The sequence below is a fragment of the Lonchura striata genome, chromosome Z (genome assembly GCF_046129695.1).
Source record: "Lonchura striata isolate bLonStr1 chromosome Z, bLonStr1.mat, whole genome shotgun sequence".
NCBI lineage: Eukaryota > Metazoa > Chordata > Aves > Passeriformes > Estrildidae > Lonchura > Lonchura striata.
This window is the reverse complement of record NC_134642.1, coordinates 82794935-82821803: the sequence shown is the minus strand read 5'-3', so window position 1 is coordinate 82821803 and position 26869 is coordinate 82794935. Positions and strand designations below refer to the sequence as shown.

Here is a 26869-nt window from a genome sequence, read left to right as displayed (position 1 = left end):
ACAAAGGTTCATTATCTACCTGTTTTTCAATAGCTGCAGCAAGCTGTTCCACAAACTGCAAAAATGGTTCTCTCATCCATTGTTGTATAGTAACATATCTCTGTTTTGGAGCTGCCATTTCCATTGTTTTAATTAAAGCACTCATGCCTATTTGCTGAGCTTGTGTCAAAATTGAAGGATCTCACCTTGCCTGCAAATCTGGGTTAGCAAAAGGCCCAGTGCCCAATAAGGCATCAACACCCACAGCATGAGTCATGTTGAAGCAGCTACATATTTGTTAAAGCTGTGTGCTCAGCCACTCACCTCCAAGTTTCTTGAAACACACCATACTGTACTGATTGGAATAAAACTGTAGCAAGATGCATGATGTCATAAGGTACAAGCATACTCATTAATTACATGTATTAATTGCATTACCTCTGAGGAATTAATACCAAACTGAGCCACTTTCAATTGGAGATCTTGCACAACCTTCCAGGCAAAGACATGATGACTGTCATCCTGCCCTGTTCCAGGAACTGCTTTAAAAACTGGAAAAGCCATAGGATTATCACAGGCAACATTTGCCTTAACACTCTACTCCTGAGCTACTTTTGGGGCACCGAATCTTTCTATTAGGTCCCAATTTTTTTCTTCAGCTGCTTTCTCCCTAACAAATTCCCAAAACTTCTGAGGCTGTCATGGAAGCACAGTTACTTGACACGGAGGCAAAGTCCATGGGGCAGTAGGGCTAGATCTCTTAGAAGCTGAACTGTCAACAGTTCCCTGCCCCAACTCAGGTGTTACTGCGGGTGACTCTTCACTTGATTTGCTGTCACTGTCCGGCAGTGGAGGATACAACCTTGCAAACTGTTCATGCAGCTCAGAGGGGGGCGGGGGGCAAATGGCTGGGCTAGAGTGGAGGGGTGTAGGTCTTAGATTCAAAGAAAAAACATAGATTTCTAACCTGGTAGAAGCTTGAGAAAGTGTTGAGAAAGAATGTAAGTAAGTTCTTTATCTCTCTTGTTGTTCACATTGTTTATAATTAGGTTTTACTACTATATGTCATCCACTGCACACCAATAGGTGAGATGTTTTCACTTCAGGACCAATAGAGCTGGTCTGCAGAAAGCTCTGTATAAAAGAGAGATGTATTTTGAAATAAATCAGTTATAGTCTCAGCCTTCTGAACAAAGTCTATTCATTCCCATCCTGCCTCAACAGCGTCAGAGGGGAGCAGGGGGCAGACAGCTGGGTTTGTCTCTCTGCTGAAGACATTTCAGCTAACTGGCGCAGTGGTGCAGTGTATAGAGGCAGCGCTGAAAGCTGCTGTGCAGGTGTGAGATAAAGAGGCTTAGGAGTCTGAGAAGGAGATACTTTGGCAGTCTGCCCGGAAGCCTTAGCAGCTTTCCCAAAAGCTTCAGCATCCAGCCCAGAAGCTCTGGCAACTTTCCTGGAAGCTTTGCTAGCCTGCCTGGTAACTTCCATGGGCACCTGCACCTTCTTCAAGGATGTATTCAACAAGTTCCCCATCAAAGGCCCCATCTGACTCATCCCTCCCATCAGACTCCTTTATCAACCCCAAATCTTCATCCAGGTTGTACTCTGCTTGTTCCCGCTGTTTTCCATTCCTTTAATGCCTCAAAAGGCGATCTCCAAGTAACAACTAGATTGACAATAGTTTTATCTCCCGCTCAGATGACTTCCCACAGCTTGTCCCTGACTTTTTTCCAGCTTTTAACACTAAATGCTGTGTCAGGATCAGTGGCAAAATCCTATGATCTAGCCCACAGCAATATACTACAAAGGGCATAGTCTGAAGTAGTAATTCCTTTATTTCTTAACAAAGCTTTCTATGTAGCCAAAAGAGTCTCTTCCTCTTTAGATTTATTTCCCATTATTACTAGTTGGTGCCCCACCTGCTTCCAGGTGTCTTGATAGGAGAAAATCAGGTCTGGACTTGCCTGTGGCTTCCACCCGCCACTCTCAGCTGCACCGGCGCCGCCTCCCCCGCTACTCCCCAGCGGGTCAGGGCTGCCAGTCGCTGGGACCCCGCGTGGCTCCAGACCGACCACGCTGCTCAGGCTGCTGCTCCACGCGGTGGGCACCAGCTGTCACTGGTATATACACTGCATCGTGAGGCGGTCGCCACACAAAGCACAGACCACAGGCGGTCTCAGATGGCAACTCTTTATTACCGAACATGGCTGACCTTTTATAAACTTTCTAGTTGTTTATACTTCTTCTACCCCAACTACTGGCTACAAAAAATCAACATAACACCACTGGTGAACAGTAACATGACTTTAGTTAACTTTCTAAAAATGCTTTATCCGGCTGCAGTTCTCTCCTTATCTTTCTCCAGTTCTTCTCTTCTCTCAGCCTCCTTGGTAGCAGCCTTGGAGAGAGCTCTTGATCACCTTCTTCTTGCCTCTCAGCTTCTTTTCGCTCCTTCAGCTAACAGGCCTGCTGTTAGCCCCTTCCACAGTAATTCATCCATGAGGGGCAGGAAACAAGTAGAGCAGAATAGGATTAAAAAGCCTAGTGATTAATTAGAATTGGTTAAAGTCTGACAGATGATGACACCAAAATTAATCATCCTAGAGTGTAGCCTACATCACACTACTCGCATTTCTATATTCAGGAAACATGTTTTCTTCCTTTTACGCTGTCTTAATTTAAAAGCTGAAAGATTCAAGAGGAATTACTACATCCTCCAATGAGTCCATGAAGTTTCCTCTGAATGATCTCCTTAGTGTTACTGCAGTCTACTATTCAAGTACACAGGGACAACTGTCACAGTAATCTCATTAAAAATGTGTGCTTTGTTAAAATAACCATCACAAAAATCAGTCATAGTAAGGCAGGTAAGACAGAATCAGTATTGATATTGAAAATCTATTATGGATGCAGAGAAAGGCAGAATCCAAAAACTTCAGAAGTGTGTATATAATATACTCATTTAGTTGAAAAAAACTTATACATGTTTATTAGAACAAGTTTGGGGTTTTTTTTAAATCTAATTTTTTCTACTTTGGATAGCTTTACCTCAGCAGTCCACGAATTATTTTTGCTGTATTAAACTAGTGAAACAAGGATATTTAGTCTAGATTTTTAAATTCCAGAAGGAAGTATTATGCAGTGTTACAAATGAAAAGCTACGTTAGGTTCCTAATTTATCAGTAAAATACCTAACTGCAGAATGGTATCAGCAAGAAATTCTATTACTTTGGAAGAGCAGGGTGGTATGTTAGAGAACTCTACCTTTCCAGACACTGGAGAAGGAGTAGCACAGGGGCTGGAATAGCTACTGCTGTCTGCAGGCTTCACTGAGGACTGAGCTGATCTGTCATCTGAGGATTGGCTGGAGAGCAAAATGTCATTTTCTTTATACTTCTTTGGCTGGTGGAGTGCAGGAGAAGTAGATTTCACTGAAACCCTACAAAGGACATACCTTGAGTTTCACAAGCAGTCACTGAACAACTTACATCGACCTGTCAGCCTACTGCATGACCACATGTATTACAGCAACTACAAAATCTATTAAAGCCTAACTAAACTCATACTGACCATTCATTGCTGTTTAATGCTACTGTTAAACTTCTTCTGCTACTTCTCAAACATCACAATTCATGGACAATATTCCTGACTGCTCTCTCAAACAGCAGCCCCAGGTATGAAATATTTCTCTTTGGGATTACAATGCAGCATACAACAGTATAACACCTTCCAGCTGTACTTCCGCTGTTTCCACCCCCTATTACTAGCAGAAACTTTAGTGATACTTGTATACATAAACTGCAACCTACAGTGAGGAGAAGACCTCAGCATCTTACTTTTCAGCATGAGAGGAGTCAGACAATTCTGTTTCTGTTGAGCTTTTTCTGCTGCTGGTTGACTTCCATGTAGATGCCAAAGGAAATTCTTCAGAAGTCACAGGCCTTGGTCTCTGGCCAATTCCTGAAGGCTGCTGCAGACCTGCAGACTGTTCTTCAGCACTCAGAACAGCTGTAATTGCTCTTACAGTTGTTTCATCAACCTGAGACTGCAGCTTAGAAGGAGCTCGCATACGACGCAGAAACAAGCTGTGCCACTTCTGCCTGAGTTGCAGCAGCATACCAGCAGCCTGTAATAAATTCCAATCCTGTTAAATACTGATGAAAATTAGATCACACAGGCAAGAGAACCCTGTCTTTTCCCTATCAGGCAGCACCTGGCATTCTAATATAAACAGGGCCCACAATTAAAGGCAAGACTAAGGTCTTGGGGAAGGGGAATAATCCATATTTAAACTAAGATGTTAATTTGCTTTCTTTTCCTTGGGTACAAGGTCATTTTGGAAACATTTCATTTAGCTCTGTACTAAACTTAGCTTTGTATTGTAATTCCACAGACTTTTTTTTCCCTTCTTTTCTTTCAAGAAAACCCAGTTTTTTCATGCTTTATGCCCTTCCTTGCAAGTCAGTCTCTACTCATGCACTCTTCAGTCATAGTTGATGGAAAAGAGCTCTAAGTGATATTTTTCTTACATAGACACCTGGTCAAATGTAATGACTAAATTCAGAAGACTATTGTCTAATTCTGCTACCAGAAATGCTTCCATTACAATAAATTTTAAAAAATCACTCTTCTGGACATGACTAGGAGAGAGAGTATTATTATTAGAGTTGGTAAAGTTGTGTGTTTCATGACCCATAAACTACCTCCTACCACAGCCACAGCTCCTCAATGACATAAAGACTTCTATTTCAAAGAGGATTTGAAATTTATCCTTCCAAAATCTGACAGCAACTTTCTCTCAGCAACTTCAGCTTCAAGTGCTCCTTTTTTGATCTGATTTTGGTTATCCTCTCAGAGAAAGAAGAACACAATATGCCAATGTGACTGTTCTCTCAGCTCCGGTTCAGATTTTGGCTTATCCCAGCTTGTGCTATGGCCTGATGGAGCACCATGCAGGCAGGACAGGAGGCCAGAAGGAGCAGAAGGGCCCTTATGCTGTCACTGTCACCTGCAGCTTGCTGTCCCTTGCACCCATCATTTTTTGTCTGCCAGCCTCTTCAGAATCTGCTGACTTGTGGAAAGGGACAAAACTGCCAAGCTCAGATATAAAACATCATATTGCCCAGAAAGTTTTTGAAACAGACCCAACAGCATCTGGATTGCTGAGGCTTTCCTGCTCCCTTTTGTGAGAGACAGGACACCCACACCAATATGGAGGAAGAGGGATGAGCACTCTCACTGTTGACTTAGGTGACTATTCTCTTTCTTTCTGCTGACAGGTAAAAGAAGAGAAAGGTATGGGTGATAGGTGATCAAACACTGCAACTTGGATTTTGAATACACAAATTCATGCAACAGACAACTCTGTGCCAAAGGGGATTGAAGCCGTTTAATTCTTAATAAGCTTGTGAAGTAAAGGTTAAATCACAGAGTACCTAGTTCGAGAGACCCAAATGGACCATGACATTCTTGGAGAAAATTCTTGGCTACTCAAATGTTACAAAAACCTTTTCACATCTTTTTACAATTCCTCTACATGAAGCAAACCCAGGAGTAATTTCTTACTTACTTCAGGGTCCAGTTTGAGATGGAGCCATTCATCCAGCTTCAGCAGTGCCAGATCAGCAGATGTCCTGTCCTCATTCTCACTGTCACTGCTATCATTAGATACCCCTCCCCCTGAATTAAAGACAAAAGGTTCATTAGAATTTCCATTTTTTTCTACTATTATTTCTATACAAAAACCCACATACTACTGTATTACCAGCAATATTTTTCCTTCTAAAATTGACTTTCAATGTAAACATTTGTAAAACTACCTCTTCTTTTCTGCAAATACACTGCAAAGTCTTTGCTCCAGATAGCAGCAATCAAGTAGCCAGACCTGCTGAAGGTCCTACTATGTAAAAACCTGGATTGATATGATGTGACCCAACTCATGTACCTTCACCAGTATTCACAGGCCACTATACAACTTTTGCCTAAAGCTGTTTGCAAAATCACACGTGCCTCTATTTCCTAGTAAAACAGCAGAGTTAAAGACCTAGTAAGAAAAAAAAAATATATATATGGCTATTAATTAGGATTCTTTATTTTTCTTAAGTGCAATTCAGTCAGCATGAGCACTACTCTAAGGTTCACAGTTTAAAAGCAAGACAGGAAAGCTTTAGAAATAAGTTGGACTTTTAGTCTGATTCAAACTATGACAACTAGAAGCAGTTATTTTTGCTCCCATTCCAACAGGACTCAATTTAAATGAGAAGTAAGAAGGAAATGTATATATATTCCCTATTACTTACAGTTAATAGTACAGTTAACTGAAATTAAAAATTATCAGTAGAACATATCTTGAAAATGTATGTGTTAGCTAGAAGCAACATGACTTGTTTGCCATACTGACTGTTTCTAAATTATTCTGTTTGAATAATCTGGTTCAATGTATCAAATAAAGTAGTCTGTAGAAAAAGAACATGCATACTACACTTCTCAGTACCAGTACTACAGTTCTCATTAGACATTGTGGCTGCGTTCTTTCCTTACAAACTACACTGCAGTTTCTGAGACCCTACAACTGTGTAATTTATGGACTTGAATAGGTAAGGAATCCCAAAATGGAGAGATTTGTTACAGAACCAACAAACTCTTCCTGAATAGCTACAGGAATTATAACAGGCGCTGTTTCCAGAATCAGACAATACATGTATTAAATATTACTGAAAAATAAGCTCTGCATGTCACACGCTGATGTATACCAATGGGAACATCCCAAATCCAGACTCCAGTGTACCTCGAAAGGATGAAGATGCCTGCAAGGCATTACTTGGTAGTCTGGCTGGTCCACAGAAGAGGGCCACGGTGACAGGTGTCACAACAGAGCAGCACCTGATGTTTGCTGTCTTGTGAGCTCTTGTCATTTCATCATATATAAGCCAGTCTGTGGGGAGGGCCTGGATGGCTGCAGCTTGTCCATTTGCTGGGGCAATCTGTGCAAGAGCAGGTAACTGTAATTAATGTAAATTTGAATGTATTTTTCATTTTATCCGGAGACACTGTGGATGCCTCAACCTGGCAGTGCCCAAGGCCAGGCTGGGTGGGGCTCTGAGCAACCTGGACTAGTGGAAGGCGTCCCTGCCCGTGGCCGGGGTTGGAATGAAATAAGCTTTAAGGTCCCTTCCAACCCAAACCATTCTCTGATTCTGTATTTTGAGAATTAAATACATCTACAATTATATACATATAAAAATATACATGCACTTAAAAAAGTGTGAGAGAATTCAATCAGATTCATCAATTATCCTACCATGATAAAACAAAATATGCTGCTTTAAAAAGAAATGTTAAAAAAAAGTATCAGAGAAAAACTTGCTTTTAAGAATAGGGATCATTGTATCTTTAAAACAATTTTATAGCAGGGCAGTTTTTTTGCCTTTTTGCCTTGTTCCATCTAGAGAAAGGACTAATTGAAAGGATGAAAAAATGAATCAACTCCAGTTCTATCAGCTGGGTAGAACAGTATTTTCTAAAGCTGTAGTGTTAAATGCCTATACTGCTTTTGAAGTACTGACAAATAGGAAAAGACATTTCTAAAACAGGTGACAGATTTTAGTGCCCTTTTTTTTGAACTATGAATTCAAAGTGTCTTTACCTTTTTATACTGAGACTGACCAAGAACAGAGGTAGGATGAAATCGCACTTTCTTCTCCTTTGGTTCCGTCAACACCAGGCTGTCTCTGTCTACATGCACAAGATTGGGATACATCCCGGCCACTAAGGCACCTTTAATTACAGCCCAGTTCTCAGAGTTAGTATTAACATCTCTAATATCAGCTCCTCCTCTGGCTCTCACGAAACCTGACAAATGAAAGAGACAAAACAGTGCCATGTTACCTTGTGTTTGCCTCTCAAAAGGAGTCAGAAACTAAAGGTGAAATAAATGACTTTTTTGTTGCATTTTTCACCACTGCCAACCTTAACAGCACCAAGAAGAAACCATTACACTGAAATCCTTCCTGATAAGGGGTTTCATACTGACACAGAATACCACTATTTTCTACAATATAAAGACATTTCCTATGGGAATAATTCATTAAAACATGAAATGCAGTGGCATGTGGAGATGAGGGTGCTTTCAGTTAGATCAGCCACAATTCCTCATCTGCACCATACCCTGCATGAATGTGTGCATGACGGTGTATTTCAAATTAAGGAAAATTACACCAGTGAACACGATTTTTGTTACAATTTCTATATGCTTGACTTTAAAACAATATTAAAATTGTTTCCAACTTCTCTACCTGAGGCTCTAAGCTGGCCAAGCACCTGTGTTCTCATTCCTGCAATGATTTCCATTGTGGCTTGGGATAGGAAGTTCTTTTCACAGAAGGCTCTCTCCCATCCGTCACTGCGTGCCTTCTGCCATGCCTGAAAATGTTTTCACATTTGCCTATTAATTTGAAGGACTTAAACTAAAAACTTCATTTTCTTTAAAGATTACATTTATGTCAATAAAATGAATGCAAAACCCACTCTAAAAGTTAATGTATCAAGCCAGATTATTTTTTCTGTTCAACAATTAGATTCTCTTTATGTGCTCACTCCAGTGATGATTATGTCAAGTTAAAACAATAAATAAAGATCATTACATTAAGATCATGATTCAAAGTTCAGTGTAGTAGGATGCAAAGAGGCACATTGTTGAAACATTCCAAATTTTCTAAGGTTTGAAACAAAACATACTACAAAAAGGGTTCCCTCACAAATTTATGAGTCCAATACACAGGAAAGGCACTAGGCAAAAAGAAACAGTCTGCCACTCTACATCCAACTGGTACATCTGCATTTTGCTTGGGTGATGTGCTGTGATTAGTACTCTCTGAAATGAAAGACTACCTGGAAAGCCCTGAGCAGGGCCATGTGGTCACTGAACGTCCCGGCAGCAAAACGCTTCCTGCACAGCACGGCTGCACGCTTTTGGGAGGCCAGCGTGGGCAGCACAAAAGGGTCTTGGCAGGCAAGAGCACAGGCAATGGTCAGAACAGGATCCAGGCACTTCAGAACTACAGCATACAACACCATTTTACCGAGGTGTGGCTCTACAGGTAATTCAGTCAGCTGATAACCAAGCTCAGTGAGATCTTCCCAAGGGTCCATGGCATCTATGGTCTGTTCATAAACAAACAAACAAACAAATAAAGGAGAGGGGGATGGGTACAGTGGACAAAATCAATTTACAGTGAAAGCAAAAAGGATGTGAATAATGGACATTAACTAGACTTGTTTCCAAACACTGAAGAAGCAAGTCAAACTATTAACAGAGACAAGACTTTGAAGCACTCTCTTCCCTTGACATGGAAAAACACATCCCCACACACAATATGAAAACAGACAATAAACAAAACTTCAAAACATCCTTAAGTAATTAAAAACAGCTTCAGTACAAACTGATGTCAGTAAACTGCTACACCACAAGTTTGGGATCAAACACAATTACCATCTAAACCTATTCCTTTTCTGACCTTAAGCATATGCACAGCATTTCTCACAGTTACAGCAGGCGGAGGATCAGGAGCTTTCATAAGAAAGTCTACAACTGGACAATTAATTTGAGCCAGAATTTTCGTGTACAAACAGATCTCCTGCAAGGTAAAAGGCAGAACAAAAAAAGATTACCAAGATTTGGAAGCAGCCGCCAAACACATGATTTGTTGCAATTAACGGTATGGTTTGAGGACATTGTATTTTTTTAAAATTATAGTTTCTAACTGAACACGCACCTGAAGCGGCAGTCTTAGAAGTTCTGGAGATTGAAATTCCAACATATTCTGAAATCGGAGCCTGCTGAAGAGACGAAAGCAGACCCCAGGCTGACAGCGCCCAGCCCTTGAAAATAAAATATGGGAAGTTGTGAAAATGAGGATTTCTTTCTAAAAACAAAACCAAAAGCCAACAAACAGACACAGAAACTCAGAATGAAAAAGAAGAGACACTACCATGAAGAAAGTGTTGTTAAGTCACACGCAAAGTGAAAGTTTTCTAATCATGAATTATTTTTAAGAGTGTGGCAAATTTTTACTGTAATTTTAACCCAACACTGAGAAATCTGGAGAAAGAAAAACAAGGCTTTTCTAATGTAAAGTGCTGTGGGTTTTTTGCTAACCTAAGACCAGTCCAAATCTCAATCATCCTTGGTTGTAAGGAACCAGTTGCAAACTTTCTTGCTTCCCCTCACATCCCCTAAAAAGAAGTGATGCTTGGAATAAAAGGTAGAATAAAGATGAAGTAACTTGTGAGTGAATGAGGGACAGCAAATTCTCTCAGTCATATACATCAATGTGCATACGTGCAGCTTAATGCCAATATGATTGATTAAACAGGCATTTGTTGCTATATAAACTTCTGAGCCCTCACCCACAGTGCTGGGAAGAATATAATCATGGCCTGTTAAGTCATGGATAGCTTGGAGAAAGTGAAATAGGCAGTCCTCTGCCCATAGACATGATGTGAAAACACCCCACTGGACATTGTGACTGCAGGTGCTACGTGGGAGAAAGAGGAAGGAGAAGAAATTAATGGGGGGAAAACAACCCAGACCTTTGGGAAATGCCTGAGCATCACTTTTCTACAACTTGGGAGATTATTCCAAGGAAATACATGCTGACGCCTACTCGTCTGCAGAGAACCAGTGTTAGCCTCTATGCAACACAACACCAGAATAGGCCAGGAACAATTACTATGTTGTGTGGTTTATTCTAAACATAAAGGACTGTGGATATCTGCAAAATGGAAACTGCTATGAGGCACTTATTACCTGCCTTTTCTCTGGATAGCACTGGCTTTTGAAATCCACCCCATTTTTAGCACTGTAGCACAACTCAGTGCATCAAAAGACTTCTAGAAAAACAAAGACAGGAATACAAACTGAAAACTCAATAGGGTACATGAAATACAAGTTACTAGTTATTTAGATTACCAACAGAAGTTTTCTAAAAAGTATGAAATAGTAAGATATACAGCAGCTTCTGACACAAAGGTACCTTCTCAATTTCAAGTGAATTAATGAGGGTATCTCCTTTCTAGTATCTTAATGCTCCACAATTTTTGAAATTCAAGATTTTCAAAGTTTTTTAGACAGATAGCTTACAGAATTTGTCTTAAAACAAATGCATGTTGAAACTTTTCAGAAAGGACTGTTGCCTGACAGGCACTAGCTCTCAGCTAGTAAAAGCTTTTTTTCACTTTACTGTAAAGTAATAAATAAAAAAAAAAAGTTCTCCAAAATTTATGCACTGTGTGTTTTGTGTGTTTTAGAATCACACTAGGAAAATTTAAGGCAGTCTTACCTCTTTCACCTTGCCTGAGTCAATGACAAACACCACATCATTGACTGTTATGCTGGTTTCTGCAATATTAGTAGAAAGAATCTGCAAAGAAAAAAACCCAAAACCACCAAAACTATAATAACTGTAAAAGCAATGGCAAAATAGGTCATTGTGGCATTGGAAAAAGTCCTCTAATACTTGCAATTTTGCGGATGCCAAAAGGTGGACTTTCAAGCACTTTCTTCTGGTCCAAAGTCTGCATACTTGAATGAAGCATGAAAACTTGGTATCTAATGCAAGACAAAAGGGACATTTTAAGGATCCTTAAAAGAAGCAATGAAAAGCCACAGTAACTAAAGGTTTTACCTGTGAGCATTATCAGCAAATCTCTTGTCATCCAAAACAATGCGGTCCCTCAGGCTCACTATCTCATCATACCCAGGAAGAAATATTAAAATTGCTCCTAAAAAAGGAAGTGGGTTTGCAAAGTTAAACAGAAAATTCAAATACATGTCAAATAGCACTCAGAAGGTTTTAACGTTTGTGGATTGCTGAAAAAAGAGCATGATTATCAGAAGTCAAATCCACAACCACTGGTTAGGTATTCACCTACCTGCATCAGAACTATGACAGATGCTGTGAAGTAAGTGCATTATCAGATCCAGATCCACTTTTTCATCATCAAAACTGTGATGATAAGCTGTCAGTAGCTCTCTGTCCTCTGCACTAAGGTCACTAGCACTCTTTTGGACCAGGGAATTTTCATCCATGTTTCCAAATCCGAATGAAGCGCTGTAACAGGAAAATACACCAGAATCAAGGCTGCCCCTTAGGGTTTGCATTGAGCCATCAACTCAAACTTAGATCGAGACCAACATGACTGTTGGTCTTGAATTCTGATGTTTAAGTGTACCAGAAGGGAATCACCATACTATTACTGTTTACTGATTCCAATGTTAACCCAATGAAGGATGCCACTTTATTTATTAGTGTTAACTTGAGTTTTCTTCAACTTCATTGAAACACAACCATAAGCAAAGGAAAGTATAAAGATACTTCTCGTTTATCTGTTCAAGTAAAAATATTTAAGAGATACGTCTTCTCCAAAAATTTCCCACCAGCAGAAACTACACTAAGAGAAATTATAGTAGAGATAATCTTTACAAAACACTACCTTCCAGTATGATAACTGTAAGTTAATCAGAAAATCATTCTTGAATGGCCTAGTGTATACATTTCTTCTGTAAATTTTCTTTAATATGCTATTGCATATAAAAAATATAGATAAAAACACATTAGAGATTTGTTTCCAAAATAAGCATGTGAAAAGAAAATGGTACATAGTATAGAATTAGCAAGTTGTGTAAACATAAACAATATGCTATTGAGTACAAACTCTTTTGCTGTTTATTTTTTAAAATATTCCTATTCTTAAAAACAGGTATTGCTATTAAGTCCAGATTTTAGAGCATGAAAAGCTAAAACCTGGTCTGATTAGAACACAAATCTCAAATTTCCCATCACAACTCTTTGTATATCATATACAACTCATTCTGCAAAACAGTTACAGCTTACCTGTAGGATTCCAACAGATGAACAACCTCTGTCTGTCCAAAGTGCCTAGCCCAGTCCACAGCCATCCTGAAATAGTTGCACAAGTGTTTTTATTAGACTTTTCACTTCAAAAGATGCATATGAAGAGCACATCAGGAGAGGCAATTGACATTGGACTTTTGTACCCATTTCTGTATTGACATCAGTACTGTTATTGCTGGATCTGCAACTTCCCATTTGAAAGTGCTTGAATAGGTGTTAACAGCTGACTTTTAGGTGACTACAGTTCTTTACCACAACAGAATGTCAGTTTTACACAGGAGCAAACATGCACAAGGAAGTGAGGAGGAAGAAGGTGCCATTCCTTTAAAAATGGTGCAGAGATCAGACCTGCCTGTTTGCAGTATCCTTGAAGTCATCTCAAGAAGTCACACCCCAGGCATAACATCTGGCTATTTCATGTCTTTCAGAAGCTGTCCTCCTCACTATGCAGTTCACTGTTTTATCTTTAAACTGCATTTCTTCCCCAAGTTATTCAAATGTTAGTACCAAATATCAGACCCCTGGAATCCTAATTCTTATCATTCCATACTACAATTATTTACTGTACTTCCCTGTTTATATGAAGACATACTCCATGACCACAAAACCTGAGTTTCTACAGATTCACAAATATTTTTACATGCTACAATATATTTAGAAACATAACAGAAAGATCTTCTGATATGTGTAGCTCCATGAAACTAGAATTGCCAAATATTTTGGTCCAATTCAGTAGATTACAGTTGTTCTACTAACCAGTATCTTATACCTACTGAAATAAAGTTTATAGCTCATAATCAAGACCATGTAATTAAGAATTCAATTTAGAATTTACAGAAAACAATGTGATTATGAGGAGTTAGAAATTGTTGAGGCTGTCAAAATCTATAGTTCTTACAGCAGTGTGATAAGTTAGCAAATTAATTTAGATGTTAAAGAATTTTCTTTCTCTCTCCTATATTGACAAATAAATCCATCTTTTGGTTTCTCTCTTTTTACCAGCCATTAGATGATTTGCAGTGGATACTTGCTCCCATGCTGATCAACTGTTCTACTTGACTCAAAAAGCCTCTCCCTGACGAAATCATCAGAGCAGTCGCACCAGTTTCACTGTGCCTATAATCAACTGAGAAGTAAAAAAAAAAAAAAAAAAATCCAGCAAACCCAGTAGAAATGTTATTTTTTCATCTAAATATAGTACAAATACTGCTTTCAAATTCCAGCCCAAAGAAAATTTGTTTCCTCACTTTATCTCTGAAGTTAGTTCATATGAATTCTACACTGTTTTAGAAACACACTTCTGTCAATACTTCAAAACAACAACTAACTGAACAACTCATTATTTTTGCTAGCCCTATCATTTTTTTCAGTCGGCATCAGAATGCAAAGGTAACACCATTTGAAACTGGAGATAAAAGTAGCCATAAAAATCTAAGTACATCTGAGGTTGCTTTTTTCTTATGTAATAACACATGAAACTTACCACTGACATTTTCAGTTAAAATAAGATTTAACAGCTGAGCAAACGAATCAGTATCTTCATGCAACCAGATGTCAGAAAGACAGGAATCCATTTCTTTTACTATCCACGGTTCAAGGCAATTCACATCTTTTTCAGTCTGAAAATAAAAAACAATATTGAAAGCTTAATCTTTTCCAAGAGTTGTCTTTATTCTCATACATTACCCACAAAGAATTGGAATGGTTATTTTTCCCAGCAGCAACAGAAACCCAGCACTCAGGCATCGGTTCATGCATTGATTTTGTCATACGCAAGTAGGAACACAATGGCAGTCGAGCCATTTGATCTGAGGAAAAGCTGTGTGCAACCACCCGAACTGAAGAGCACACTTCAGCTAGAGCCGTTCATCCTCATCAAGTAATCTTTAAAATACGTTAATGTCCTGAAAGACTCGACAGAACTTTAGAAAACAGATTTTAAATGGCTAGTAATACAACACAAATATAAACACCTATAACATCTCTTCTGACAAAAGAAAAAACTTACCAGTTGATTAAATACTGTGTCACTGCCATCATCCAACCGTTTGTACTCCTCATTTGTCCTTGGAACTGATTTTTGTCTCCAAGATGTCCCTTTGTTAGTGTTATCTTGAGCTGAACACCACTCATCAAGAGTGTTCTTCTGTTTCTCTTCTAGAATGCAAAGTATTCCCCAAGAAAGTTTTAGAGTCATATTTATTATCCATTGTTTTCTACTAAAAAAGTTAGTTACAGCAGGTTTTACCAAGTTTTACCTATTCAACCTCTTTTATTTAGTCTAGAATGCTACTACCAGTCCAACGTAAATGACATGTTTAAGGGTACCCAAAGAGCACCACTGCAAACAAGGGCTATAAAAACAAGGTAAAACCCAACACTTTGGTGTTTAACCCCCCAAACCTCCATTATTCCAAACTACTGCATTGAAAGTATCTCCCTTAAGTAATCACCTTCTACACAATCTCAGACCAGATCTTTTTCCACAAATGGAATTCTGAATACAAGTGATACAGTCCCTGCATGTAACAACTTACTTTTCTACACTAGTGGAAAAAACATCAGCAAACACCAGTGTCCTAACTGAACTTTTCTGCCCCAGTGATCAGAGATGAGCACTGTGATCAATACCCAGTTAGGACTGGATATTGAATGTTATAGCTTTGGGGTTTGCATTTTTTACTTTTTCTTTAAATAATCACTGGGATCATTACTTTCAGTTGCCAGGAAAACTTCTGAAGCAGTATCTACTTAATCAACTTCAAACCAATGATGTATAGCTCAAGACTGTTAACACTTAAAAAAATACATCCATGCCTGAAGAAAGCAGTGAAAAATGTTAGTGAAGGAAATACCTTGTCCATTTAGTGCAAGATGTACAAAATCATGCCTGCTTTAATAGCTGCACTTTAATTTGCACCCAAAGGTACAGAGTATCCTATGCTTCTTTAGTATTCATGTGGGCAGAGCCCCCAGTTATATATAACTCTACAGCATAATAATTAGAAAAAGATGACATTTATCAACTGAGTGAAAACAGAATGCAACCACTGAATCAAAGTGATTTTTTTTCTTTAATTGCATAAACTATTTCCATAATGTAAATATTGAGAGCTTAAAGATACTTGTTGTCATCTAATCACACTCATTTAATCTCCTGACTCTGGAATTTCAACAGAAAATAATTCTGTTAATTGTTTGTTTCAATCAATGATTCTCATTGCCAACCCTTAGAATTAACAAGTCCACTGACCTTGCTGCTTCTTTTCTTTGTACTTCACCATCTCTTTGTTTGTATACCCAGTGCTTCGTAAAATGTCCTCCAGAAACATCTCTTTAACTTCAAAAGGTCTCCCTTGGACTAAAATAGAAAAAATCTGTAAAAGATCATATATTCACCAGCTTCACTTACAGAATTAATTTTTTAAAAAAACTACCTTCACTGGAGTTTATTTTTCTCAAAACTGTACAAAATAAAACATTTCCAAAATCAAATGCCACCTTGCTTCTCCTCAACCTCTTCAATTTTATGAAGTGTTCCAGCAGGAGATGTTCATAAGATTGACAGTTATTAACTACAATTTTTTGAAAATGAGAAAAAGAAAACAGCCGTTTTTGTTTAGGCTTACAAACAAGAACTTGCCATGTAAGTCTGCCATCTGGATTAAAAATGTAATTAATTAATAAGCAATTAATACAGCTTTTTGCAAGGTTCCACACAGAGACAGTACATCTTTGTACTGAACTACTTTCTTTTCATGAGAATCATGTGAGAAGGCAGCCTTATCTCCATGTCCTCAACTAATTCAGCAAAGCTGAGCTTTCTTTACTGAATACTTCTTGACAGATGAGACATCCCAGCGGCCTTTATCTTCTGATAATTTATCCCGATTTCTTTTTCAACAGGACTGTTTTCTAGACCTTATCTGTCGACATTGCAGGATGCTTTTTGCATGGAGATTAAAATCTCTACAGTTTGATTTCTTCTTCCTTAACCTGACTCGGGAACACTCAGGATTTTCCTTCAGAAAGAACAATCCACAATTCACATACTTTTAGAAGCTGTCACAGAGGAAGCCTTCCAACACTGATCACAAACTCTGTGTACTACAGCGATCCACAGCTATAAAATGTGGTTTCTGTGGTCAGGATTTTGTATTGCTGAAGGAGACTCAAACCTTGTATATTACATTAACAGACAAAGCCACTTCTTTTAATTCTTAAATTAACCAAAAAAAAAAAAAAACCAAAAAAACGGGAAAAAACCATCTTTTGAATTGTTATTGGCCTGTTACATAACCAGCACGAACACTGTGGTAAACTGGAGAGATTGGGAGAGATTGTCAGCAGATTTTCCAACACAAATTGACCGATCTGAAAGAACAGGAAACTGCAAAAAGACTAAACTGGAAAGTCATACAACAATCACAACTGAGGCACTCCCTTGCAAAAAAAATTCAGAGCACATGAAATCACGTGTAATTTCCAGATTCCCGTCTCCAACAAGCTGCAAACCTTATTCAACTGGGCAGAAATTCAAAACTGAGAACTAAACACTTCCATCTGCAAAAAAAGGAAGGAAAAAAAGGTTTCCTCCTCACAAACATTTGCTAAAATAAACCAGTAAGCAATCCCATTTCCTAAAACCGTTGAGATTTTTTTAAAAAAGGCTGACATGCAGAGAGTCTACCTGATTGTCAGATAAAGCATTTCTCTTAAAAGCTACTTTTCAAAACACATTAAAGTTGGACATTACTGTTGAAAAAGTAAGAGGATTGCAAGGTGCCAGAGGAGGTCACCCATGCAGAAAACCTGCAAACAAGGAGGGTGGGGCAAAAACCGCAAACCCACAAAAACCCCCCATCTCCCACGCATTTACATTTTGCCTTTACTAAAGATCAGTCAAATGAAATTAAACCAGCAAATAATGGTAACTTTTCTTTGCATTTGAATGTAGTCTAACTGCAGGTAACCGAGTCTGCAAACAAAGTGAAACTGGATGTCTTTTCTGAACATTTACCTAGATGAACAACTACTAATTTTCCTTAAATCAGAGAATCATGTGATTCTTTTTTCATGTGAAACCCAATCTGCCTAAGCCTGTATTTCTGAACTGAACTTGTACAGTTATCTGTGTTCTATCCAGTAACCAGTAACAACCTTCACAAAGCCTGAAGAGTAAGATCCTACTGGAATGCACTGATATATATCACACTCATGTAGCTCCTAAGTCCTGTATCAGCATGAAGACAGAACTTCAATAACCTCTTCCTACTTCTTCAATTAAGAGTGGAGGGGGGGCAGGATGTACCTGCATTTAGAGAACTCCCAGAGACTAGAACACTTCACTTTGAATGAGGTGCAAACAGTCAAGAAATAAGAAACCTGCATACAGAAAGAACAACGATTCCTGTAATTCTCAGTGTACTAATCATGTGCCTTTCCTCAGAATAATTTGCTACAGTTTAGTAAGATCTGTGAGTCTCAGGGCAGGTATACTCAGACTTAAGAGTTAAGATCAAGACTTACTATGTATTACTGGGCAGCTTCCAAAATACCTAATAAAGAGATTTGTGTCTAGAGCAGCACTAGAGAGAATTAGTTTTAAATTATTCTGGTTTTGCAGCACGTCTCTCAGTTTTATTAGCAAGAAGTCGCTGAACCTATCCCTCTCATGTACTTCATCCTGTAACAAAAGGGGAAAAAAAAGAGATGAAAAACCATCACAGATTCAGGATCACAACTTCTGACAAAAACAAACTTCTCTAAAAAAAAATACATGTTTTGGTGGCACATTACAGAGGCCTTAAAATGTGTGAGTCCAGTTTAAGTAATAGGTTTTTTTAAAAAAACTATCCATAAAGAAACAAAAATGCCTCAAAAAGTTTTTATCCACACTGAGTGCCTTCCAACACTGAAGCTGTAAACACCTTAACTTTAGAGGCTAAAGTGAGTATCTGAAACCTCTCTGATTTTGTATTTGAAGCCGAATTTCAAGAAAACACCACAAACTACAAATCTTATTTTAATAAATTCTCACTTCACCACTGATAAGCATTTAAAGAAATGTATGACACCACAGAATCAGAAAAACAGACAAATTGATTAGACAAGTCATACACAAAGCCTGTAGGTTAAGGCACATAACTGATTAATCATCTTTTTCATTCTTCTGTTTTGATTTATATTATGAATGAAGGAAACAAGGACTCAAAATACAAAGTTTGTAGGCTGACATCAAGAATGTATAGATCATTCTCATGCTTTTTTAACTTTGATAAACAGGCAGGCACCTAAACTTACCTTTTCATCTTCAGTACTTAAATCTTGCCAAAAACATTCTAGTTCCCTTTACTTATTCAATTCCATCACAGGAATACTGACATAATCACAAATGAACAATCTGAATAATTTGCTAGCAATTAGACTCCACATTATCTAGAAAACTCTGGGCAAACAAATGGACTGAAAACCTGTATTGCTAAAACAAATAGGAAGAGAAATTCTGACACAATCACATTGAACCACATCAAGGTAAGCCTCCCTATGGATTTTCTGCTGACCACAGAAGTTCAGAAAAATTTACATTTCTGTCCTTCTCCACTCCTCCTGATTCCACACTTAATCATTGGCATGAAAATAAGATATTTTTACAGGAAAAACGCAAACACACAGAAAAACACCAAACTGCACAAAACATGCATTCTACTCTTTGAAGTCTTTAAAGTTGATTCAGATTCTACCAAACAAAAACACCTGAAGTGCTCAGCAAATTTAAGTAAAACAAATGAGGACCTCATTTTCCAAAGCAATACATATTGCTCCACCCCACGTGAAAGACCACAGGATGCTCACCACAATAACATGGGTCACGGTGGAGAGAGTGCTGTCTCCTGCCATCAGCGTGCCAAGGAGCATGTCATTAGTGCAGAATGTTACCAGCGTCTTTGGAGAAACCCTATGGATCACATCACAGAGACAACTCAGGGGTTTGCATCATTTAAAGCTTTCCATGGATCAAAAATTAAAGCAGCTGCTGACCAGAAGAGATATTACGGTTCTCTCCTCAAAAGACTCATGCACACCACTTGTTTTTAAACTGTGCCTTTTCCCAGACATTTCCTAACAATTTGTAGTGCTTGCGCCCCAAAACTCTGGACAATAGATTAATTGGAAGAATAAGATTCAATTTTAATAAATAAGGAAGTAAAAGTAAACTGTGAAGAAAGCCTGCACGTCATTCATTTTACTAGAAAATTCCATGTGGAAAACCAGGTTCCAATTCCTCAGCCTGTGCTTGGATATAGCCTTTGTACTTGTCTACACGTGGTGGGATGGTGCCAGGTCTGGATGCCAGGTGCCTACCCAAGCCACTCTATCTGTCCTCTCCATGGGCAGGGGAGAGGAAACACAACAAAAAGACCCCCAGGCTCCAGAGAAAGACAAGGAGAACGTGGGTCTCTCCCATGGGAAAGTGGGCTCTCCACGAGCTTCTCCAATATGGGTCCCTCCCATGGGCTGCAGTTCTCCAGGAACTGCTGCAGCACAGGTCCTTTTCCACAGGGTGCAGTGCTTCAGGAACAGCTTGCTCCAGTGTGGGACCCCACAGGGTCACAATCCTGACAGCAAACCTGCTTCTGTGTGGCTCCCTCCCCGGGGCCACAGCTTCTGCCAGGAGCCTGTTTCAGCACAGACTTCCCAGAGGATCACAGCCTCCTTCAAGCATCTACCTGCTCCAACACAGAATCCTTCACAGGAGGACCCCTGCTGCACCGCGGACCTCCACGGCCTGCTGGGCCACAGCTGCCTCACCATGGGCTGCACCATGGGCTGCCCTGGCACCTGGAGGATCTCCTCCCCTCCTGCACTGACCTTCCTGTGTGCAGAGCTGCTTCTCTCACATGCTTTCACGGCTCTTCCTGAACCGCTGCCTCTGTTGTGCAGGTTTTCCTCCCCATTCCCCACTGTCCCAGAGGCACTGTCACCATCGCAGATAGGCTCAGCCTTGGCCAGAGGCAGGTCTGTCTTGGCTGGCACCGGCTCTGTCACACACGGGAGAGGCTTCTGGCACCTCCTCACAGAAGCCTCCCCACAGCTCCCAAAGCCTTGCCTTGAAGACACAACTCATTACAGCTGACTAAATCACAGGGTCATCTGCTTGATCCTCTGGTTTTTCAGGAGGTGAAAATACTGAAATGTTACAATTCTATACCTGGGGCACAGTTAGCTGTCCCAATAAAAACAGCAATTCTCACTACTCCCTCTGCTACTGCCATCCTAAAAGAGCTGAAAAGTTCCTCTGTACTGTACTCTACCGCTTTTCTCTGGAAGACAGTTAAGCAAACCTCTAAACATCTCCACTCCAAATTTCTTTTGTCCACAGCTCAAAATATTGTTATCTCTCCCTTACAGTGTTTCCCTGGAGTAATTGTATTGATTTTTCTCAAGCTGGATTTTCTGCACTGCTTCCAGTAATTCTACCATTTTCACCTGACTTTGCTCTTCTTCTGCCAGCATAGTACTTCCATTTATTAATCATCCAGCTTATTTGTGACACATTTTCACCAGCTCTTCTAATCTCTTAATATCCTTGTGAGCTTTCATACACATATTTGAATTCTTATTGTGGCTTCATTGTTCAAGTGCTTTCATTTTCACCAGCTATGTGTTATCTTTGTTCACTCAAGCAACACAACCTTTGGCCATCTTCTGGTCACTCATATCTCAACTGCTGGCCCTTCCCTGAAATGTCATTTCGCTACATGGTGCAAAGATGTAAAAACCCCAACCAATCCATTCATGCTCTGCTTTACAGACAAACTCATCAAGTGATACTGAAATCTCTTACTTTTGCATCACTTCATGTTTTAAACACAGAAGCTGAAGAAGAGTACATTTAATCCAGACTAGACTGATAAATAATGCTCAGCTTCATCAGTCACATTCCAATTTTTTTGTTTTCCCTTTTATGGCTCCTATCAACTCTCACTACTTAACATTAGTTACAGCATGCTGGTTTTCACACCTACCTTCAAAGCTTGCAGACCTTTTGGATCCACACATGTTAAAAGCAGAGAGGGGGGCGGGGGAAAAAGAAGAAAGTGTAGACTTGATCTGAAAATCAGACAAGGATTTCCATGCATACGCTCCGCAGAAGAAATCAACAGAAAATACCCGAGATTCAGTTCTGTAAGACAACCTTCTACATGAAACTGCAAAACACAGGAAGAAAGCCATCCTTTTCACTCTTACGTATTCCTTACCTGCAGTAACGTATCCCACCTGTGAGGCTGCAACACAAACATACTGCGGTTTCAATGTACACAAGATTCACAAGACCAACACAAGATCAACCGACACTCAGAAGTACCATTGGTACCTGCTCTCTAACCGGATCTGGTAACCAATTGTCTGGCCAATCTTCTCTCTTCTTTCTGCTGCCACTCTTTCAGCCACTGCAACAGCTGCTAAACGTCTTGGCTGAGTACAAAACACACGACAGGGAGTTCCATTCTTGTAGCAGTCATCAAGGATAAATTGAGGGATCTGTAAAGAAGTGGTTCAAATTTGCTTTTTGAGAAAGTCACAGCTTTGTTAGCACAGGGAAGCCATTAACTGCACATCAATATTGCACACTGCAAAAGACTTTTCATTACAATTATCAAAGCAAGCATATCTGAATCAGCAGAAAATAAATTTCTAAGTATAACCTATTTAGGTTTTTTTAAAAGAAAAACCTTACAGTGCCTCCCTCCTGCTTCAGAGAAATCTAAAAAAAAACCAAAGCCCTGTAGATAATCTCACATTTTAACACAAAAAAACAGATTACTCTGGATACTAAGAACAGAACTAGCCTTAGAAGAAAAAGGGTTCTACAAACATCACAGCTACTTTCCCTTCAATATTTTGTATTATTTTAATGAAAAAATGGTATCCACCAGAAAATTGTAAGGAATCATTTATGCTTCTAGTACCTATCTAGAGGCTTAGTGTTTCAAAAGCAAGAAAATTAACTGGAACAACATTTTCAATCACATCGGAAAAGGAAAGCCTTAAAATAGCATCAAAGTACCCCATATCACAAATGTTACACAATTGGCATTAGTTTAGAATAAATACTGTTACAGTTTTTATTTCATTGAAGCAACATACCTGCGTCGTTTTTCCCGATCCAGTCTCTCCTATAATCAAAACAATTTTATTGTCCTTTATGGTTTGGACAATTTCTTCCTCTTTTTCAAGAACTGGTAATGACTGCCTGAAGGAATCAAACTCTGATTCCCCTCTTTTCCCTGGGACCTGGGGGATACCATCATTAAGTCGACCACTTGTCTTGTTTACTTCTTTCTTTTCTGTGAAGACAAGTTAAAAGTTTATTTATGCAGACACAGAGGAAGGTCACAAAAACACTGCTCAAAAATTGTACTTAAAAATTAACATTGCTGGCTTTTTATGCATCCCTGTGGGTAAAGTGACAAACCCATCACACATTTAGACGTCATATTTATAGCATGTCCTGCAGTGCTTGGAATAGATATTTTTTCAAAACAGTTATTACTTTCATGGGTATTTTGAAGAAAACCAGACTCTTCCAGAGCATTGCTCCAAGTCAAAAAAGCCTACAAAGAGCAAAAGGAGAAACAAACTAAACCAGAGAATACCAGCCTGGTGTATTTTGGTGGCCTTTGTATCTGCGCCCACATTTCACACCTGCAGTTCCCTCTAGAAATACACGCTGACAGAGTTAAACCTTTAAGCTATTCCACACGTTTGCCTGAAATCATACCAATGCAAGCATGCTGTATCAAGAGCCCTGGCCCCACACAGCAGTGCGATGTGTTAGAAAGCAGTGCCTAAGTAGCCAAAAAACGGGCACATCTTCTGAGGGAGCTACTTCACATCCATCATTGCAAGTGCTACTCTATAATTCCTTGAGAATTATTCTCTGGCAGAATGAAAAGCTTGCTGTAAACTCAGTTATACATATGTAATGCCATTAACAGATTCATATACTAAATTTCAAGCTCTGTTGTACCAAGAAAAACAGACTAAGAGATCAGGAGAACTAAAAATACATTCTTGAGATGCAGAGAAAGGCAAATATTAGACTGTTCATTAACTTATCCCTTACACTCCTAAGACATTGCATTTCAGTACTTTTATTACAGCTTCCCTCTGTTCATATAACAATCCTATTAAACAACAAAAACAATTGGAATTAACAGCAAAGAAAGCACGTCAAGAAGAGACACCACATATCAAAAACATGCAATTAAACAAGGCATACCGGTACAAATGTTTTCTGTTCACTACACCCATCTCTGCACACAGAAACACAGTGCAATTCTTCCACTTGTAGCTGCTGCTAAAGCAATAATCTAGATGAAAACCTTGCTTTAAAAAAAAAAAAACAAGATTTTGACAGAAGTTTGTCTCTCAGTGAACTCTTCCATATTCAAGAAATCAAGTCTGGACAGTAGTCTCTTAAGGACCAAATCTATTTTGTAGAGATGAAGAAATAAAAACTGAAATTCTTGATTTATCAAGGACATTAATTTCTATAAGCACAACAGACAACCTCATTTTCTCATATAGGCGTTCTTATGGCATCACAGTAACACTGACTCTTCAACCCCACCTCATAGTTACTTCTGTGAAGCCACATTTCAAAATGTGCTTCCAAAAAGATTTGTCTGGAACTGGCTCAAAGATTCTAAATTAACACAACACAAGGTGGACATCTCAATGTGCATGATATGACTTCCCAAGTTCCTCACAGCACCAGTTATAAAAGACTTTAAAAGTAAGGAAAATTAATTCATTTGTTTGAAGGTGTCTGTTAGGACACCAGAGGGGACAGAGAGGTTTGTTTTGTCACTGGGTTGCAGGTGGTTTCGAGTGGTGTCGATGGACAAGTCCAAATCAGAACACATGCTGAACGTACCAGATTCAACAGCACAGGCACTTCCTCGCTCTGTCCTTGGCAGGAGCTCCGCGCGTTCCTTATTTGTGACGGGAAAGCGCTGAATTAGGCTCCGGACGGCGTGTTTCGTACAGAGAGCCAAGTCACAAGTCATGACTGTGTGTGCCTCTGACACATCCTTCTTCCTTACAGTCAGGTATCGATTGGCTCCTTTTCTGTCAGGGGGGAGGGAAAACTTATTTTAGGAAAAAGGAACCTACTCTAGGTTAACTTTTATCTGTCAGGGTATGAGATGCTAAGCAAAATCTTTAGAAAAAAAAACAGAAATCACAGTGAGAACCTTTTTTAATGGAGCCATTAAATCCACAAAGTATAAAATCAAGCTGTCCCAAAATGCATGTCACAAGCTTTTCCAAGCATGCATACAGCAATGAACAAAGATGCTCATTTCTGTAGCTACTTTTACACTTTTTTCTCCAAGACTATTCCTTGCAACACAGTTGGGTATGTTGAAAACATCAATCAGGTTATCATTAGTCCTGAAATTCTATCCGTCTGCACCAAAGAACTGAAAACTGTACCCCGACTCACCCTTTGCTTTTAGATACCAGTCCAAGAGACTGACAGAGCCGGTGAACAAATGTTCTTTCAGTACTAGTGAAACTAGAAGGAAATTCCATCTCTAGAATGATAAATAAGAATGAAAAGACAGTAACAATGCAACAGGCAGTAATCTTGACATCTCAATGTTACAGAACACAGAATTGTTAGGATTGGAAGGGAGACCACCCAGTGCAACCCCCCTGCAGGGTCACCTGGAGCAGGTGATACAGGAACACATCTAGGGTTTGGGATGTGTCCAGAGGGGGAAATTCAACGCTTTCCCTGGGCAGCAGTTTCAGTGCTCTGCCACTCTCAAAGGAAAGTAGTTCTCCCTCAAGTTCAGGTGGAACTTCTCTTTGAATTTATGGCCATTGCTCCTTGTCCTGTCACCAAAAAGCCTGCACCGCCTTCCTGGGACTCATCTTGGAGATATTCATATGCATTAGTGAGATCCCCTCTCAGTCTCCTCTGGGCCAAACAGGATCAACTCCCACAGCTCTCCTGATGAGAGACCTCTCATCTCAGTGGTCTCTGCCGGACCCGCTCTATCAGCTCCCTGTCTCCGTGCTGGGGAGCCCAGAGATGGACACAGCACCCCAGCCGTGCCTCACCAGGGCCGGGCAGAGGGGCAGGATCCCCTCCCTGACCCGCTGCCAGCGCCCTCCCCACACCCGCAGCTGCCCCCGGGCCGGGCCGTGCCGCGCACCCGCCTCGTCCCCGCTCCGGAACCGCTCCAGGGCCAGCTGCGCCGCTATTGCCACCACCTCGTCCACGCCGGCGGCCCCGAGGGGCTCGGCCCGGGCGCGCACCGCGGCGGCGGCAGCCCCGTCCCCCGCAGCCCCGCCGGGCTGCCGCCGCGGGACCCGCCCGTGTCGCGACACGGCCCCGACACGGCCCCGCGCGGCCCCGCACGGCCCCGACACCGCCCGGACCCGGGGCCGCAGCCGCTCGGCCCGAGGGCGCCGCCGGGGCGGGGCGGGGCCGGCTGGAGCCGCCCGCAGCCGAGCCGGCCCCGGCGGGAGGAAATTGGCGCTGTTCCCGCCGCTCGGGGGGCACGGCTGCCCGAGGAGCGCGCTGCGCGTGTGGCTGCGGGCAGAACGCGGCCCTGCTCCCTGTCCCGTCATGAATTACCTGCTTTCATGGCATGGCATGAAACGGAGCTGTGGCGAGGGTCATCTCGGGCCTCAGCCTCCTCACTCGGTAAAGTGTTGCTTGCCCTGCTTTTCCTGCTGTCCTTGGACTCCACGCTGAAGACACGAGCTAGAAACTTAACCAAATCCACTTGGGCCTGACACAGGCCTCGGTACTGAAGGCTGCTGCTTCGGAAACATCATTAGGTCAGAAGGAGAGTACCTGGAAGAAGAACAAACTGCACAGAGCTCTGTATAAAAGAGCGATGTATTTTGAAATAAATCAGTTATAGTCTCAGCCTTCTGAACAAAGTCTATTC

General features: G+C 40.3%; 1 protein-coding gene across 1 annotated transcript; it reads right to left on the bottom strand.

The window, feature by feature from the left end:
* Positions 1–449: 449 nt before the first annotated feature.
* Positions 450–26543, bottom strand: LOC144248362 (3'-5' RNA helicase YTHDC2-like). Its single transcript, XM_077790449.1, has 27 exons — positions 26126–26543; positions 25408–25498; positions 24838–25031; positions 23046–23245; positions 22273–22439; positions 19749–19851; positions 18423–18579; positions 16147–16254; positions 14902–15050; positions 14377–14512; positions 13893–14019; positions 12873–12938; positions 11911–12089; positions 11664–11760; positions 11500–11587; positions 11319–11399; positions 10787–10869; positions 9753–9858; positions 9495–9614; positions 8869–9141; positions 8274–8400; positions 7625–7830; positions 6767–6962; positions 5549–5658; positions 3816–4105; positions 3244–3418; positions 450–530 (listed from the first exon to the last, which is right to left on the bottom strand). Exons 1-27 carry the CDS (start codon positions 26541–26543, stop codon positions 450–452), a joined length of 4128 nt encoding a protein of 1375 aa, XP_077646575.1.
* Between the last annotated feature and the right edge of the window lie 326 nt (positions 26544–26869).